A 14,738-nucleotide genomic window follows, 5' to 3' on the forward strand; every position below is an offset into this window, starting at 1 on the left:
CAAAACAAAAAATAAAATGGGGATGGGTTGTAACTCAGAGGCAGAATGCTTCTGGATTCTTACCCCAGTACCACACACACCACATAACACACACACAGACACACACACACACACACACAGACACACACACACACACAAAGACACACACACACAGACACACACACAAAGAACAAAAAGAGAGAAAAAGAAAGCTGCAAAGACATAGTTACAGTATAGTTGTTGTAACCTTTTATAATATTACTGAATTGAATTGGGATATTATTTCAGTTAGCTTACTGTTTGCAGTATTTTCCTCAACAGTGGTTTTCATACTTGTTACAGTGACTAAAGGAAGCCATGATGTCCTTTCAATAGCACCACAATTACTGATATATTTAATTCCAGCATAAAATTATACAAGCTAGGAACAATCTCACCAGCAGAAAATATAATTTCATTATGCCTTCCACATCTCAAAAATAATATTACTATCAATAAAATATTTATTAGACCATATTTTATAGAGGATAGTAAATAACACAATTGAAACCAAGCCAACCACCTAGAAAGGCATAATTCAAAGATAAACTGGTGTCTGAGGCAACTGCTTATGCTAATTTCTTCATCTTTCCCGTACGTTGCTTTTGTCTGATTTTATCCACCAGATTTGACTTCTTAGCTCCCCTGAGACCTGGGCATTTAAACTTGGCCCAGTAGCCAGGCGTGGTGGTGCACGCTTGTAATCCCGGTGCTTGGGAGGCTGAGACAAGAGGATCGTGCAGGTTCGAAGCCAGCCTCAGATACTTAGTGAGGCTCTCAGCAACTTAGTGAAATATAAAAATGGGTCTGGGAGGCCGGGCGTGGTGGCGCACGCTTGTAATCCCCGCACTTGGGAGGCAGAGACAGGAGGATCGCACAGGTTTGAAGCCAGTTGCGCGCGCTGGCTTAGGAGACCCTGTTTCCAAATAAAAATGTAAAAAAGTAGGTCTGGGAGTGTAGTCCAGAGGTAAAAGGGCTTCCAGGAACCCCAGTACCACAAAAAAAAAAAAAAAAAAAAAAAAAGGTCTGGGAGTATAGCCCAGAGGTAGAAAGCCTCTGGGTTCCACCCTCAGTATCACCAAAAAAAAAAAATAAATAAATAAAAATAAACTTGGCCCAGTATTACCTGAGCCTGGCTCCTCCGATAGATGTGGTCTTAATGTGCGCCAGTATCTCTGCAGTCCTTTCCTAGCCAGGCACGTGGATCCAGCTCTCCGGGAAGGCTGCCATCATATGATTTAGAGGTTAGGGTACTCCAAGCTAGCTGTTAAATAGCTTGAGAAAAATGTATGGGTAAAATGAATAATTCCCACCAAGATTTTTTTTTCTCTTTATGGAATTTTGAGAAATAACTTTTCAATATATCATTGTTCCTTTCCAAAGCATTTCACTATTGGCTCATTTGGTAACCAGTCCTGTTTTGGTCTAAATGTTTGAGTTCCCCAAAATACTAAGACCTGATTACCAATCTGGTGTTTGGAGGTGGGTCCTTTAAGAAGTGACTAGATGCCTGCTTGTAATCCCCGCGCTTGGGAGGTGGAGACAGGAGGATCGCGCAGGTTCAAAGCCAGCCGAGCTGGCTTAAGAGACCCTGTTTCCAAATAAAAATATAAAAAAATAGGTCTGGGAGCATAGCCCAGAGGTAGAAGGGTTTCCAGGAACCCCAGTGCCACAAAAGTAACAACAACAACAACAACCACAACAACAACCAGCCTCAGCTGGCTTAAGAGACCCCGTTTCCAAATAAAAGTATAAAATAGGTCTGGGAGTGTAGCCCGGAGGTACAAGGTCCCTGGGTTCCATCCCCAGTACCACCAAAAAAAAAAAAAAAAAAGTGACTAGATTATGAAATGGAGCCTTCGTGAATAGGATTGATGCCATTACAAAAAGGCTCCAAGAAGCTGCCTTACCCTTCCACTAAGGAGGACGCGGCCAGAAATGTGTCCATGAGACACATGAACCAGGGTACAGGCTCTCACCACACACTGAATCCACTGGCATTTTGACCTTAAACCCCCAACCTTTAAACTGCGAGAAATAAATTTCTGTCACTTATAAACCACCTAGTTTATGGTATTTTGTTATAGCAGGCGGTACTAAGACTAAGATGACCCTCTGACTTGTGGATCAAACTATAACAGCAAAAAATTTACCTATTGACCACCGTTTGTCAGGTGCTTGGCATAGTTTTCTTAATTTTAATAGATTCATGAGGCATCAACCACCCAATTTTGCAAAAGAAGAGATACTGCAAAAGTAAGTATCTTGCCCAAGGATGGGCGGTGAGCAAGTGGCTGCACCAGGGCCCAAGCCTGAACTCGTGGACTCCCAGGCAATGATCTTTGTCAGGGATTTGCTATCACCATGGAAAGCAACTGTGTTATCAACCGGCCTCTGGGCTCCTTCTTTCCCTCTCCCTTCCTTAGTTTCTTCACTAGTTTCCACTTGAGATTATCCTCAGGTATCCACAAATAAAGTTTCATTTTCACTATTAAGAGGAGCAACACTCAAGGCTTAGGTTTATCAGCTAATCCTTAGAAGAATGAAAGAAGCTGGGCGTGGTGGTGCACGCTTGTAATCCCAGCATTTGGGAGGCTGAGACAGGAGGATTGCACGGGTTCGAAGCCAGCCTCAGCTACTTAGTGAGGCCCTTTGTAACTCAGTGAGACCCCGTTTCAAAATAAAAGAATAAAAAATAGGAATGGGGTGTAGCTTGGAGGTAAAATGTCTCTGGGTTCCATCCCCAGTACCACAAGGAAAAAAAAAAAGAATATGCCTTAAAAACCATGCCTTCATGCCGGGTGTGGTGGCACATGCTTGTAATCCCAGCATTTTGGAGGCTGTGACAGGAGGATTGTGATGTGCAGACAGCCTCAGTTACTTAGTGAGGCTCTTTCCAACTTAGTGAGACCCTGTTTCAAAATAATAATAATAGGAAAATATGGCTGGGGATGTACCTCAAAGGTAAAATGCCTTTGGGTTCCATCCTAAATACTGCAAAAAATGAAATAAAATAAAAATCCTGCCTCACAATAACAAGTTGGTTCTGTGTATATTAAGCAGACATTACTGCTTAGGCAGCAAACATTTTAATACATTTTTCAGATTCACTGAGAGATAAACTTTTACATTTCTTACAGATACTTAGAAGTCTCTGTATCCTACAAAACATTTGAACTCTTAAATACTAAGCTGTACTGGATATAATTTTTTCTCATGACCCTTAAGTCTTTATAAGCTCTATCAGTTACAGTACTGTTGGGCTGGGAATGTACAGCCCAGTAGTAAAGTTCTTGCCTTGAGTGTATGAGACTGTGGGCTCAATTACCAGCACCACAATACAAAACCCCAGTAATGCTCTTACCACACTTCACCATTCCTAACTTATGGCACTGATGGTTTTATGTCAATAATCTATGAGTGATTTTCCAATTTTTTCTTTTGTGACTCAGTCTTCTTCATGTGGCTGTAACTCCTAGAATTCAGCTGGGCATGAATTCTAATGGCTGTAATCCCAGTACTTGGGAGGCTGAGACAGGAGGACTGCGGGTTCGACGACAGCCTCAGCTACTTAAGTGAGGCCCTCTGCAACCTAGTGAGACCCTGCATTAAAATAAGTAATAAAAAAAATAGCCTGGGGGTGTGGCTGAAGAGGTAGAATGACCCCAGGCTCAGCCCCAGTATTACATACACACAAAAGATTCAAGAGTGATGGTGATCTGAGATTGCATGTTTAGCTCTTATAAAAGAGGTAGCCGGGCGTGGTGGCACATGCTTGTAATCCCAGCATTCGGGAGGCTGAGACCTGAGGATCGCGGTTCACAGACAGCTTTTTAGCTAATTAGTGAGGCCCTCTGCAACTCAGTGAGACCCGGTTTCATAATAAAGAATTAAAAAAAAAATAGGGCAGGGGGTGTAGCTTGGAGGTTGAATGCCCCTGGGTTCCATCACCAGACCCGCAAAAAAAAATAAAAATAAAATAAATAAATAAATAAATAAATAAATAAATAAATATAAAAAGAGGTACTGTGGTGGGTGCTTGATTTCACCATATCTCTTAGGACAAGTGGTTTCCATTTTATGAGACTCTCACCAACCTAGTGAGATCCTGTTTTAAAATCAAAATAAAAGCTGGACTGCTGGGTGTGGTGGCGCACGCTTGTAATCCCAGTTCTTGGGAGGCAGAGACAGGAGGATCACGCAGGTTCAAAGTCAGCCTCACTGCTTAAGAGACCCTGTTTCCAAATAAAAATATAAAAATAGGGCTGGGAGTGTACCCCGGAGGTAGAAGAGCTTCCAGGAACCCCAATACCACCAAAAAAAAAAAAAAAAAAAAAAAAAGAGCTTGGAAGTAGAATGCCCCTGGATCCAATTCCTAGCATCACAAAAAATAAAAATTCCTACGAATTCCAAAAACCATATGGCTGCCATATTAAATGTACAAAAAAGCAATTTTCTTTAGTTTTCTAACCGCATTATCCCCTTTTATACACTATCATCCTGAGTTTCCAAATGTAATTTTTCAGGTGATTAAAGTATACACCTTCAGTTTTGTTATCTTTGGATAAATTCATTCCTTACTATTTTACTTGGCAGAGTAGGGATACATTTTGTTCTTTCATTTGCTATGAACTTACACTACATTAAGTTGTGATATAACCATGCTTTTAGGGCTTTCCTGGATAAACATCTGCCCCACACTGTGTAGTCTCAGGTACTGCAGACTTAAAGACTCTCTAGAGTTTTGGCCAGCTTACTTTCCCTTCTACTTCATTGGTGGCCCACAGCTCTCCCTTGCCGCCTTTGCTGTGTCTGGAGCTTGAAAATGTGTTCACGGCAGCAACCCAGTATTCACTGTCAGTGAGGTTCTTCATAAGATTTACAAGGCTCTCTCAGAGGCAAAGACATTTTTGCTTACAGACTTTGCATCATCTCTGTGGCCTACAATGGCTGCTTAGTGTTTCTGTGGGCTTAAATAATATTTTAATTATGTTTTTCACTTTTAGATCTTTCTACGTTTTCCTAACATTTATTGCTTAAAATAAGTAAGATGTATCTCTAAATCAAATTTTAATTTTCATAATGTCTAAAGCAATGGCTACAAATTAACATAAATTTGAATTGCTATTCTTTGATGGCATGTTTCAGACAAATGGTGACCAGATCTTAGTACCAGAAATCGTGAAGGGCTGCCAATACATTTTCTAGTGAGAAGCATTTAACTTTCTAGTGTTCGTCGTGATAAAAAGGTTGATAGTTCAAACAATTTATTGCTGCTTTATAGTATACATAATTAAATGAAACATGTTAAACTCAAGGGAATTTTTAATAGGTTACTTGCAATTGTTATTGCAGGCAACAACTTGTACATGATTTTATTTCCAAATCCACAAAAAAACAAATTTTATACAAATCAGCACTGTAAAAATGTTGTCAATTACAGCCCCAGAGGCTTTGCTGGCAGAATAATTGTCTAAATTCTAGAATATGGGAAACAAGTTTTTTTTTTTTCTGGATTCATCTTTTTTTTTTTTTTTTACAAAACAATTTACAAGTGAAATGTTACTACGAAACTTTTTATAAGGAATTTTTGCAAAACATTTACATTTTACCATCAACTATTTCTGTTTTAAAATCATTATGTAGATTTAATACCCTATGCTGCACATCAATTTATGTGGGATGACAACTTAGTGACATGCATAAAAAAACACCACAAGGCATTAAAATGAAGACTTAAATACAAATATTGTTGCAATAAAACAGTTATAAAATTGAAAAATAGGACCTAAACATCATGCTTATCTAAGTTTGACAAATTAACTTTTTCTCCTAGATTACACACTTTTATTACTGCTCTCATGAGAGTGTGATAAATAATGACTTAACATCAAGTTCTAATGTATCAGCAACACATACACAAACCTAACCAAAGAAAGTATACTGTAAGAAAAAACTATTCTAACACTGGAGTTCTACCATGATAAATACATAGCTTTGCACTGATAATTACAATAAAGAAAAGTTTTATAATGGTGGCAAAGGGAATGAACAGTGAAATGCCATTAAACAAGACTCTACTGCACATCTGTGCCCTATTACTTATAACAGCTATATCCCACTGAGTCAAATAAAGGATGTTGAAATTTACGGTTCTTGTAAGACAGAAAAGTGGACTCAGAATGGTATGCAGAACAGACTGTCAAAATATTTCTAATTTCAGTTGTGAAATGTGCACCTGCTAACACAAATATATTTTATATGCTATAAAGCTATCCAGATTCAGTTTGATAAATTTATAATAGGCCTCATTGTTGATTAAAAATAACTTTCAATTCTGATAAACATACGTGGGTTTGCATTAAAACTGGTTCATGAAATAATGATGCAGAGTGCTTATACATGGTATTAGCAAAAAAACTGTCACTCGGAGGAAACATGATTAAAAGATTAAGAAAGTCTTTTTGCATAAAAAAATTTATAGCACTGATTGTGTAGCATAACGATAGATAAAATATATATTTGATGTTTCAGCTCCTATATAATAAAATTAAAATTAACACTACCAAATGCTCCTCTGTACCAAACAAAACAACAAACTGATTCTGATGTTTTAAAGCCGGATACATCAGTTGTTAAGAGTACATTAAATAAAATATACAAAACAATTTACAAAATCCAACTAAAATTTAAAGACTTTGTTACAAGTCTACAAAAGCTTTAAGAAACTTGAAATTTATAACCACAGTGTAAAAATTGTTTCCTTTAATCTCAAAGCTTTTTTATACAAACTGAAAGCACAAAAGACCTTCAGTTTTATATAACGCTACAAAGGGCTGGCCTAAGGATACATAGTGTAAACAGTGATCATTACAGTATTTCTCCTTCATCAAAAATACAAGGAACATCACGATTTGAAGGGAATTCGGGTGAGTAGTACTTTTCCTGAAATAATAGAGAATGCACAAGAAAACATGTACCTATATTCAAACAGTCCCCAAACCAATGATGTTAGTAAACCAAGCAGATAAAAACTTCAGTTTTCAAATGGTCAATTTATTTATGATTCTGTGTAAATACTTCTTAAAAACCTGAAGCATTTTACTAATGCTTAAGAGATGAGAATAATCCAATTTTTTTCTTATGAAATTTTTGGCCATCTTTCCTAATAAGACCTTTCTCTCTAAGTCCCTTGAATAAACAATGAAATATATTTTTCTTTAGTCACTATTGGACTGAAAAGTATTGATTTTTCAAAAATAACTTTTGCTTCATAATATATCTATTATATATTTGCTAAGCTGTCAAGATTTTTAGGAAAATTTAGTAAGTGACCTAACATGAATATTACTGTGATATAAATTCCTAATTAATCTTCTAACACAGGATTAGCTGATTTTTAGTAAAAGAAAACAAAAATTATAATGTAGTTTAAAAATAATTTTCTGTGGGCCTTGAAAAAGTGTGGTAATTCTTTCTTTGGCTACCAAGTCAAAGCATAAAGAATTCTGCACATTGTCAACCTAACTCATATTTACAGAATAGGAAACTACAAAATGATTTGTAATCTATGCAAATATTTCTAATATAAACATTTAAATGAAATTTTGTGGTTCAACTTAGGGTTAGGAACATAATCAGTCCTAACTTTAAATCACTGCATGTCAAGTTGCTTCATTTCATTTTCTGAAGCTATTATGAGTTCTGTTTTAACCATTTTCCCCCAGCATTTTCCTAAGGTTTTCATCTAAATTTAAACCTAAGGTTTAGCTCTAAGTTCCTCTGTATCTCCAAAATGGAGAAAGTAACTGGATTTCACTGATTGTCTGCATACACACTACTACAATGTAGTGGTAATAGAGATCTGAGGTACATCTCAGATTATTATTTTTGGAACTTACCTAATTTAACTTTTGAAGAATTGCTAACATTTAGAAAAGACGGCCAAAACTATTTTGAGTTGATTTCCCAAAAAAACAAGCTAAGGAAATATAGTATTATCCCTATCATCAGTTAACTATGCTTCCTGTGCTATAGAGAAAAAGAAATATATGTAAATTATTACTGACTGAATTTATAACAAAGTACTTTCAAAGAATAAGTCCAATTAAGGTCCAGCCTGCAAACTACCGAGGTCTGTCTTTTTAAACATTTTAACACATGATGTAAAGGAAGGGGAGGATTCTGTTTAAAAGTTATGTGATATATATTTCCAAATAACTACAACATACAGCATGGAGGAAATACTTTTCTGTTTCCAGCATATTGGTTTGCTTTTTGAATTTTTAAAGATTCAACACTTCATTTGTTGAAGCAAAACCCTGGAATACTTGAAGAAGCCAAGGATGACAACATGATTTCCTACTCTGTAATCCACTTGACCAGCCCATTTCCAGATTTTCAAAGGTGTGTAAACTTAAGTGCAGCACTAGAGGTCTCTGATATAAATAACTTTTCAGAATTCTTCCATGTTGGTTGAAACATTGGGAGTTGCTGGATTCGAATCTTGAGAAATGGCTGCAACTGTGACAATTCTTGGGGAGCCAAGCACCTCTGTAACAGATGAGTCCAGTTCTCCCGAGGTAACAATGGCAAGAGCTGTCCCACCGCCTTTTTTATTCTGGTGCGTTTTGACATGTTTAGAGAGATGATCACTCCGCATAAACCTTTTAGAACATTCTGGGCATTCAAATCTCTTTTCACCTATAAAGAAAAATAGTAAATGAAATTATATACATTTTACTTAGATGAAGTTATAATTTTTTTTAATATGGTACCAGGGATTAATCCATTTACCACTGAGCTATACCCACCAGCCCTTTTAAAATTTTTTTTTTTTTTGAAACAGGATCTTTTGCTGAGTTATCAGACGCTGGCCTAGAACCTACAATCCTCTTGCCTCAGCCTCCTAAGTACTGGAATTATAATCATGTGCTGCCTCACCTGGAAGTAATATTATTACTTGGTACTATAATTATAATAATTTTCTATAATACTATAGAATTCTATACTATGTTATAGTATAGAATTATATACTATATTATATGCTATACTATAATAATTTTCATGGAAAATTCTATCTTCTCTTTTTATTCTTCATTCTGAAATAGGATCTTGCTGAGTTGCTGAGAATCTCATTACGTGCTGAGGTTGGCCTCGCACCTGAGATCCTCCTGCCTCAAATTCCCAAGGACTGGGGTTACATGGTATGTGTGCCACCACGCCTGGCACAAATGACAATGTTTTCTTTCTTTCTTTCTATTTTGGTGGCACTAGGGATGGAACCCAGGGACATTCTACCTCTGAGCTGTATCCCCAGCCCTATATTTTTATTTTTTATTTTGAAATAGGATCTCATTAGGTTATGGAAGATCTTGCTTAGTTGCTAAGGCTGGTTGTAAACCTGAAATCCTCCTGCTTGAGTCTCCCAGTGCTGGGATAATAGGCACTGGCCATTGCAATTGGCTGAAATTATAATTTAATAATTTTTTTTCTGATCATACCATACATTTTGTATGATACAATATTTTGTATTTTTAATTATATGCATAATTTGTTTTATTTAAAAATGTGATTAAACAAGTCCTATAGGAGAAAAACTATGGATGGTGAATAAAAGACTTAAAGTCTTGGTTCTGCTTTAAACTGGGAATAAAAGCTGGAACAAGTAATATAACCATCCTCGGCCTTAGTTTTATCAACCACAACATAAAAGGGGTTTTAACACATATCTGGAAAATCTCTACCAGATAAAATTCATAATGTCAAAAGCTCATGTCTATTCTTCTTTAAAACTGTTATGTGGGTTTTCATCTTAATCCTTAGAAGAATGAAATATTTTAGAATGGCTTTTTTTTTGCTTTTTAATTAACTATAAAAAAGAACCCATCTTGTTTTATATATAATTGATGGGGCACATGAAAATTAGGTTAATTGGTATATCCTGATGGTAACAAAAGATGACTTTAAGCTTTAGTCTTTCCTTTTAAACTTGTTACTTATGGGAATAACATGTGTTTTCCTAATCTGACAGACATAGATCATGAGAACATTCAGCGTGGCTGATTTCTTCTCTTGGCTCTGCCTCTGACTTACCAAGAGAAAAGCGTCACCGTGTGCCACAGTTAGGCCGTAAGACTTTAAAGAGACCCGAATATTACAAATGCTGACATTTAAGTAAGGGTGAGAATAGTAAATGCTGCCAAGTATCAATCTTGAACTTCTTTCCCTTTTCAACTTTCCCATTTCATTTTAAAAGGAAACAATCTTGCCAGGTATGGTGGCACACACCTGTAATCCTAGCTACTTGGAGGTTGGTCTAGGCAAAGCAGAGAGACCCTGCCTCAAAGTAAAAAGGGCTGAGGATGCAGCTCCGTCGTAGAGTGCCCCTGGGCTCAATCCCCAGTATTGAGGGAAAAAATGTTTATGAATTTTTAAGTTGGAGAAAATCTTATTTCATACTTATTTTTACATATGAAATTTCAAGTTGAGGCTCAGAAACTGATTTGCTTGACAGATGAGCATGGTGGTACATGCCTGTAACCCCAATATTTAGGAGGCTGAAAAAGGAGGATCAACTTGAGGACAATCTCAGCAATGTAGTGGGACTCTCAGCAACCTATGAAAACCTAGTTCCATAACAAAAATAAAACGGGGTCTAGGAGCCTGTTGTGGTGGTGCACATCTGTAATCCCTGCACTTGGGAGGCTGAGACAAGAGGATTGCAAGTTAAAGGACAGCCTCAGAAAGTACTGAGACTCTCAACCTCAAGACACCTGTTTTGAAGTAAGAAATCGGTCTGGGGAAGCCGGGTGTGATGGCGCACGCTTGTAATCCTAGCACTTGGGAGGCTGAGACAGGGGAATCGCAGGTTCAAGGCCAGCCTCAGCTACTTAGTGAAGCACTCCACAACTTAGTGAGATCCTGTTTCAAAAATAAAACAATTTAAGGCTGGGGGTGTAGCTCGAAGGCAGAATGCCCCTGGGTTCCACCCCTAGTACTGCAAAAAAAAAAAAAAAAAAAAAAAAAGAATCGGGCTGGGGTGTACCCCAAAGGTAGAATGCCTCCGGGTTCAATCCCCTGTAGCACACACACACCAAAAAAAAAAAAAAAAAAAAAAAAAAAAAACACATATATAAATACAGGGCTGTGGGGAAGGTAGAATGCCCCTGGATTTAATCCCCAGTACCATCAAAAAGAAAAAAGATTTATTAAAGTCAGAGCAGGATTCAAGGCTGTGATTTATGCGAGAACTCACATGGTGATGGCCTAAAAAGACGAGATCACTCAGTAAGTGAACAACTGGTGATCAACCTGTACACAATGGCTGTTTAACAAATATTTATTAACTGTGATGGTCATAGACTCAGACATTTTCAACAAGCATTTGTAGAATATCCACAATATATCAGGTGCTGGTGATATGATAAATAAACAAGTGAGTCTCTCTCATATTAACGAGCTTCCCATTCTCTTTAGACAGTTACTTGCAACCATAAAAGGGCTATGATCCCAATTAAGAAATGAATTCCAAGCCAGGCATGCGGCTCATGCCTGTAATCCCAGTATGTGGGAGGCTGAGACAAGAGGATCGCAGGTTCAAGGCCAGCCTCAGCAAGTAGTGAGGCTCTCATCAACCTAGAGAAATCCTGTTTCAAAATAAAAAATAGGGCTGGTATTATAGCTAGAGGTAGACTGCCTCTAGTTCAAACCCCAGTACAAAAAAGAAAATAAAAAAAAGTAAGTAATTCTGTATTTCCTGCCCCCTGCTACACAGATGAATGGGAAATAACGGTGACATGGTTAGTATGCAGACCTCCTAGCCTGTCTACTCAGAAGTGATGTGGGTATCTAATTAATTTTCAGCAATAAAAGCTGGCTAGAATCTAGAATATGCAAATTATGTTGTACAATTACACTTTCATTAGAAGAATGACTCATTTCAGTTCATTATCCTTTTCCATACAGAAGTGTTTTCTGTTGTGTCAGATAATTTCTGTATTTCCAACCCTTGGCAAACATTCTTAGTATACTTGCTCAGAGATGTAAAAAATGTTATACTAAGTATATATGTTATCTTTCATATTTGTAATTATTTTTGTAAGTATCCACAATATATAAATTCTTTTTATAATTAATGTATATAATTATCAATACTGTTATTAGTTACTGTGGTGGGTGGAATGGCCCTGCAAAGTCATCCGATCCCTAGGACTTGTAAATATACTGTATTATATGATAAAGGGACTGCAGATATAACTCAGGTTATATACCTCGATACGGGGAGATTATTCTGAATTATCTACATGGGTCCAAGTTAATCACATAAGCTAGTCAATGCAGAGAGTTTTCTTTAGCAGAAGTCAGAGAGATTAGAAGCATGAGAGAGATGTGAGTAACTGGAGAAGACCATAAGGCAAGTCTTCGAGAAATATGGGCAGCCTCGTCTAAGGACAAGTGCTGGGCCCCTAGCAGGGAAACAAGGACTAAATTCTGCGACAGCACAAAGGGGAATTTAGCTGGCAATGGGAATGAGTGTGGAAGCACATTCGTCCCCGGAGCTTCAGGAAGGAGGGCAGCCCGGCTGACACCTTGGTTTCAGCTCTGAGATGCTGAGCAGGGTGCTCAGCTGAGCTCACTTGAACTGACCTACAGAAATGGAGATAACAAAGTGTTATTTTAAGCTGCTAAGTTTGTGATATTCTTTTTAGTTTGCTGAACATTTTTATAAAAATGCAGACTTTTGCCAAATATTTACTGTGTATTTAAGTGATGATGATTTTTTTTCTTCTTTCATCAGTAATGTGAATTATATTGCCTGAGTGATTTTCATATGTTCAAATACCCTTACATTCCTGGGATAAACTCTACTTAGTTCTGATGCATTATCCTTTTTATATATTGCTGGATTTAGTCTGCTAATATTTTTTCGGGTCCCCTCCACCCCCGGTACTGGGGATGGAACCCAGGGGCATTCTACCTCCAAGCTACACATTCCAGCCCTACTTTTATTTTTTATTTTAAAACAGGGTGTCACTAGGTTGTGGAGGGCCTAAGTAGCGGAGGCTGGCCACGAGCCTGTAATCCTTCTGTCTCAGCCTCCCAAGTACTGGGAGCACAAGCGTGTAGCGTGTGCCACCACCCCCAGCTTGCTGAGATTCTTGACACCTAAATTCATATTATTAGTCTCTCTAATGTTTTTCTTTTTCCCTATTAATGTCTGGTTTTGTTACAATAATTTAGGTCTCTTACAATGAGCTGGAAAAGGTTCCTTCCTCATTAATTTTTAGAGACTATGTAGAACTAGTATTCTCTCTCTCTCTCTCTCTCTCTCTCTCTCTCTCTCTCTCTCTCTCTCTCTTTTAACAGTACTAGGAACTTGAACACAGGGACATTCTACTTCCAAGCACACCATAACCCTATTTTATGTTTTATTTTGAAACAGATTCTCACTAAATTGTGGAGGACCTCACTAAGTGAGGCTGGCTGTGAACCTGCAATCCTCCTGGTCTCAGCCTCCCAAGTACTGGGATTACAAGCATGTACCACTATGCCTGGCTCAGTTTTATCTTTTTTAGCAAACCAGATTTTGCTTTGATTTTTTTTCTTTTTTCTTGCTCCAATCCTTTTTATTTTTTATTTTGAAAGAGGGTCTTGTCCTCTTATCTCAGTCTCCCAAGTACTGGAATTACAGGCACGCACCACCCCATCCAGTTTTGATTCAGTGTCTCTACTGTCCTCACCCCTTCTTCTTCTTCTTTTGGGTACTGGGGATTGAACCTAAGGGCATTCTACTTCCAAGGTCCATCCCCTGTTCTATTTTCTTCCTTCCATCTACCCCCAGTCCGTCCGTCCATCCATCCATCTGTCCTTCCTTCCTCCCTCCCTCCTTTCCTCCCTTCCTTTTCTTTCTTTACGGAGACTGAACCCAGAAGCATTCTACCTCCAAGTCACACCCTCAGCCCAATTTTACTTCTTATTAGGAAACAGAGTCTCACTAAGTTATGAAGAACCTTGATAAATTGCCGAGGCTGGCTTTGAACCTGCAATCCTCCTGACTCAGCCTCTCAAGTACTGAGATGACAAGTGTGCACCACCACAACCAGCTTTATTTTATTTTATTTTATTTTATTTTATTTTATTTTTGCAGTACTGGAGATGGAACTCAGGGGCATTCTACCTCTGAGCTACAGCCCCAGTTCTATTGTTTTATTCTTTATTTTGAAACAAGGTCTCATTGAGTTGTTGAAGCTGGCTTCGAACCTGAGATCCTTTTGCTCAGCCTCTCAAATGCTGAGATTACAAGTGTGTGCCACCACACCCAGTTTTATTTTTTATTTTGAAACAGGGTCTTGCTTAATTGCTGAGGCTGGCCTCAAACCTATAATCTTCCTGTCTCGGTCTCCCAAGTACTGGGACTACAGAAGCATGTGGTGCCACAATCAGCTTGTTTTCCTATTTTCATTTCATTTCTACTTATATTCCCAACTTGTTTTGGATTTGATTTCCGCTTTGTTTTTTAAGATGAAAGTTTTATTTTTTTTACTGACTGACGACATTTCTTTCCTTAATGGGAGGACTTATGTTATAAATTTACTCTAGGGATTGCTTTACATACATCCAACAAGTTTTATCATGTTGTATTTTTGTTCTGTTTCAACGTCAGAGGATTTTTAGATATTTTTGATATTTAATAGGTTCTAGTTTAATGCAATTATGAT

The 14,738-nt window shown here is 37.7% G+C and overlaps 1 protein-coding gene across 2 annotated transcripts in view; it reads right to left on the reverse strand.

The window, feature by feature from the left end:
- Window positions 1-8,473: 8,473 nt before the first annotated feature.
- SP4 (Sp4 transcription factor) overlaps window positions 8,474-14,738 on the reverse strand; it is a gene marked incomplete at its 3' end in the record, with an annotated part of 68,694 nt that continues 62,429 nt past the window's right edge. For both annotated transcript variants that reach the window (XM_080701098.1, XM_080701099.1), the window contains exon 5: window positions 8,474-8,721. In XM_080701098.1, coding sequence (XP_080557224.1) covers window positions 8,474-8,721 — 248 coding nt within the window. The remainder of the gene's footprint in view (window positions 8,722-14,738) is intronic.

The sequence above is a fragment of the Muscardinus avellanarius genome (assembly GCF_963383645.1).
Source record: "Muscardinus avellanarius genome assembly, chromosome: 9".
In the NCBI taxonomy this organism is placed as follows: Eukaryota; Metazoa; Chordata; class Mammalia; order Rodentia; family Gliridae; genus Muscardinus; species Muscardinus avellanarius.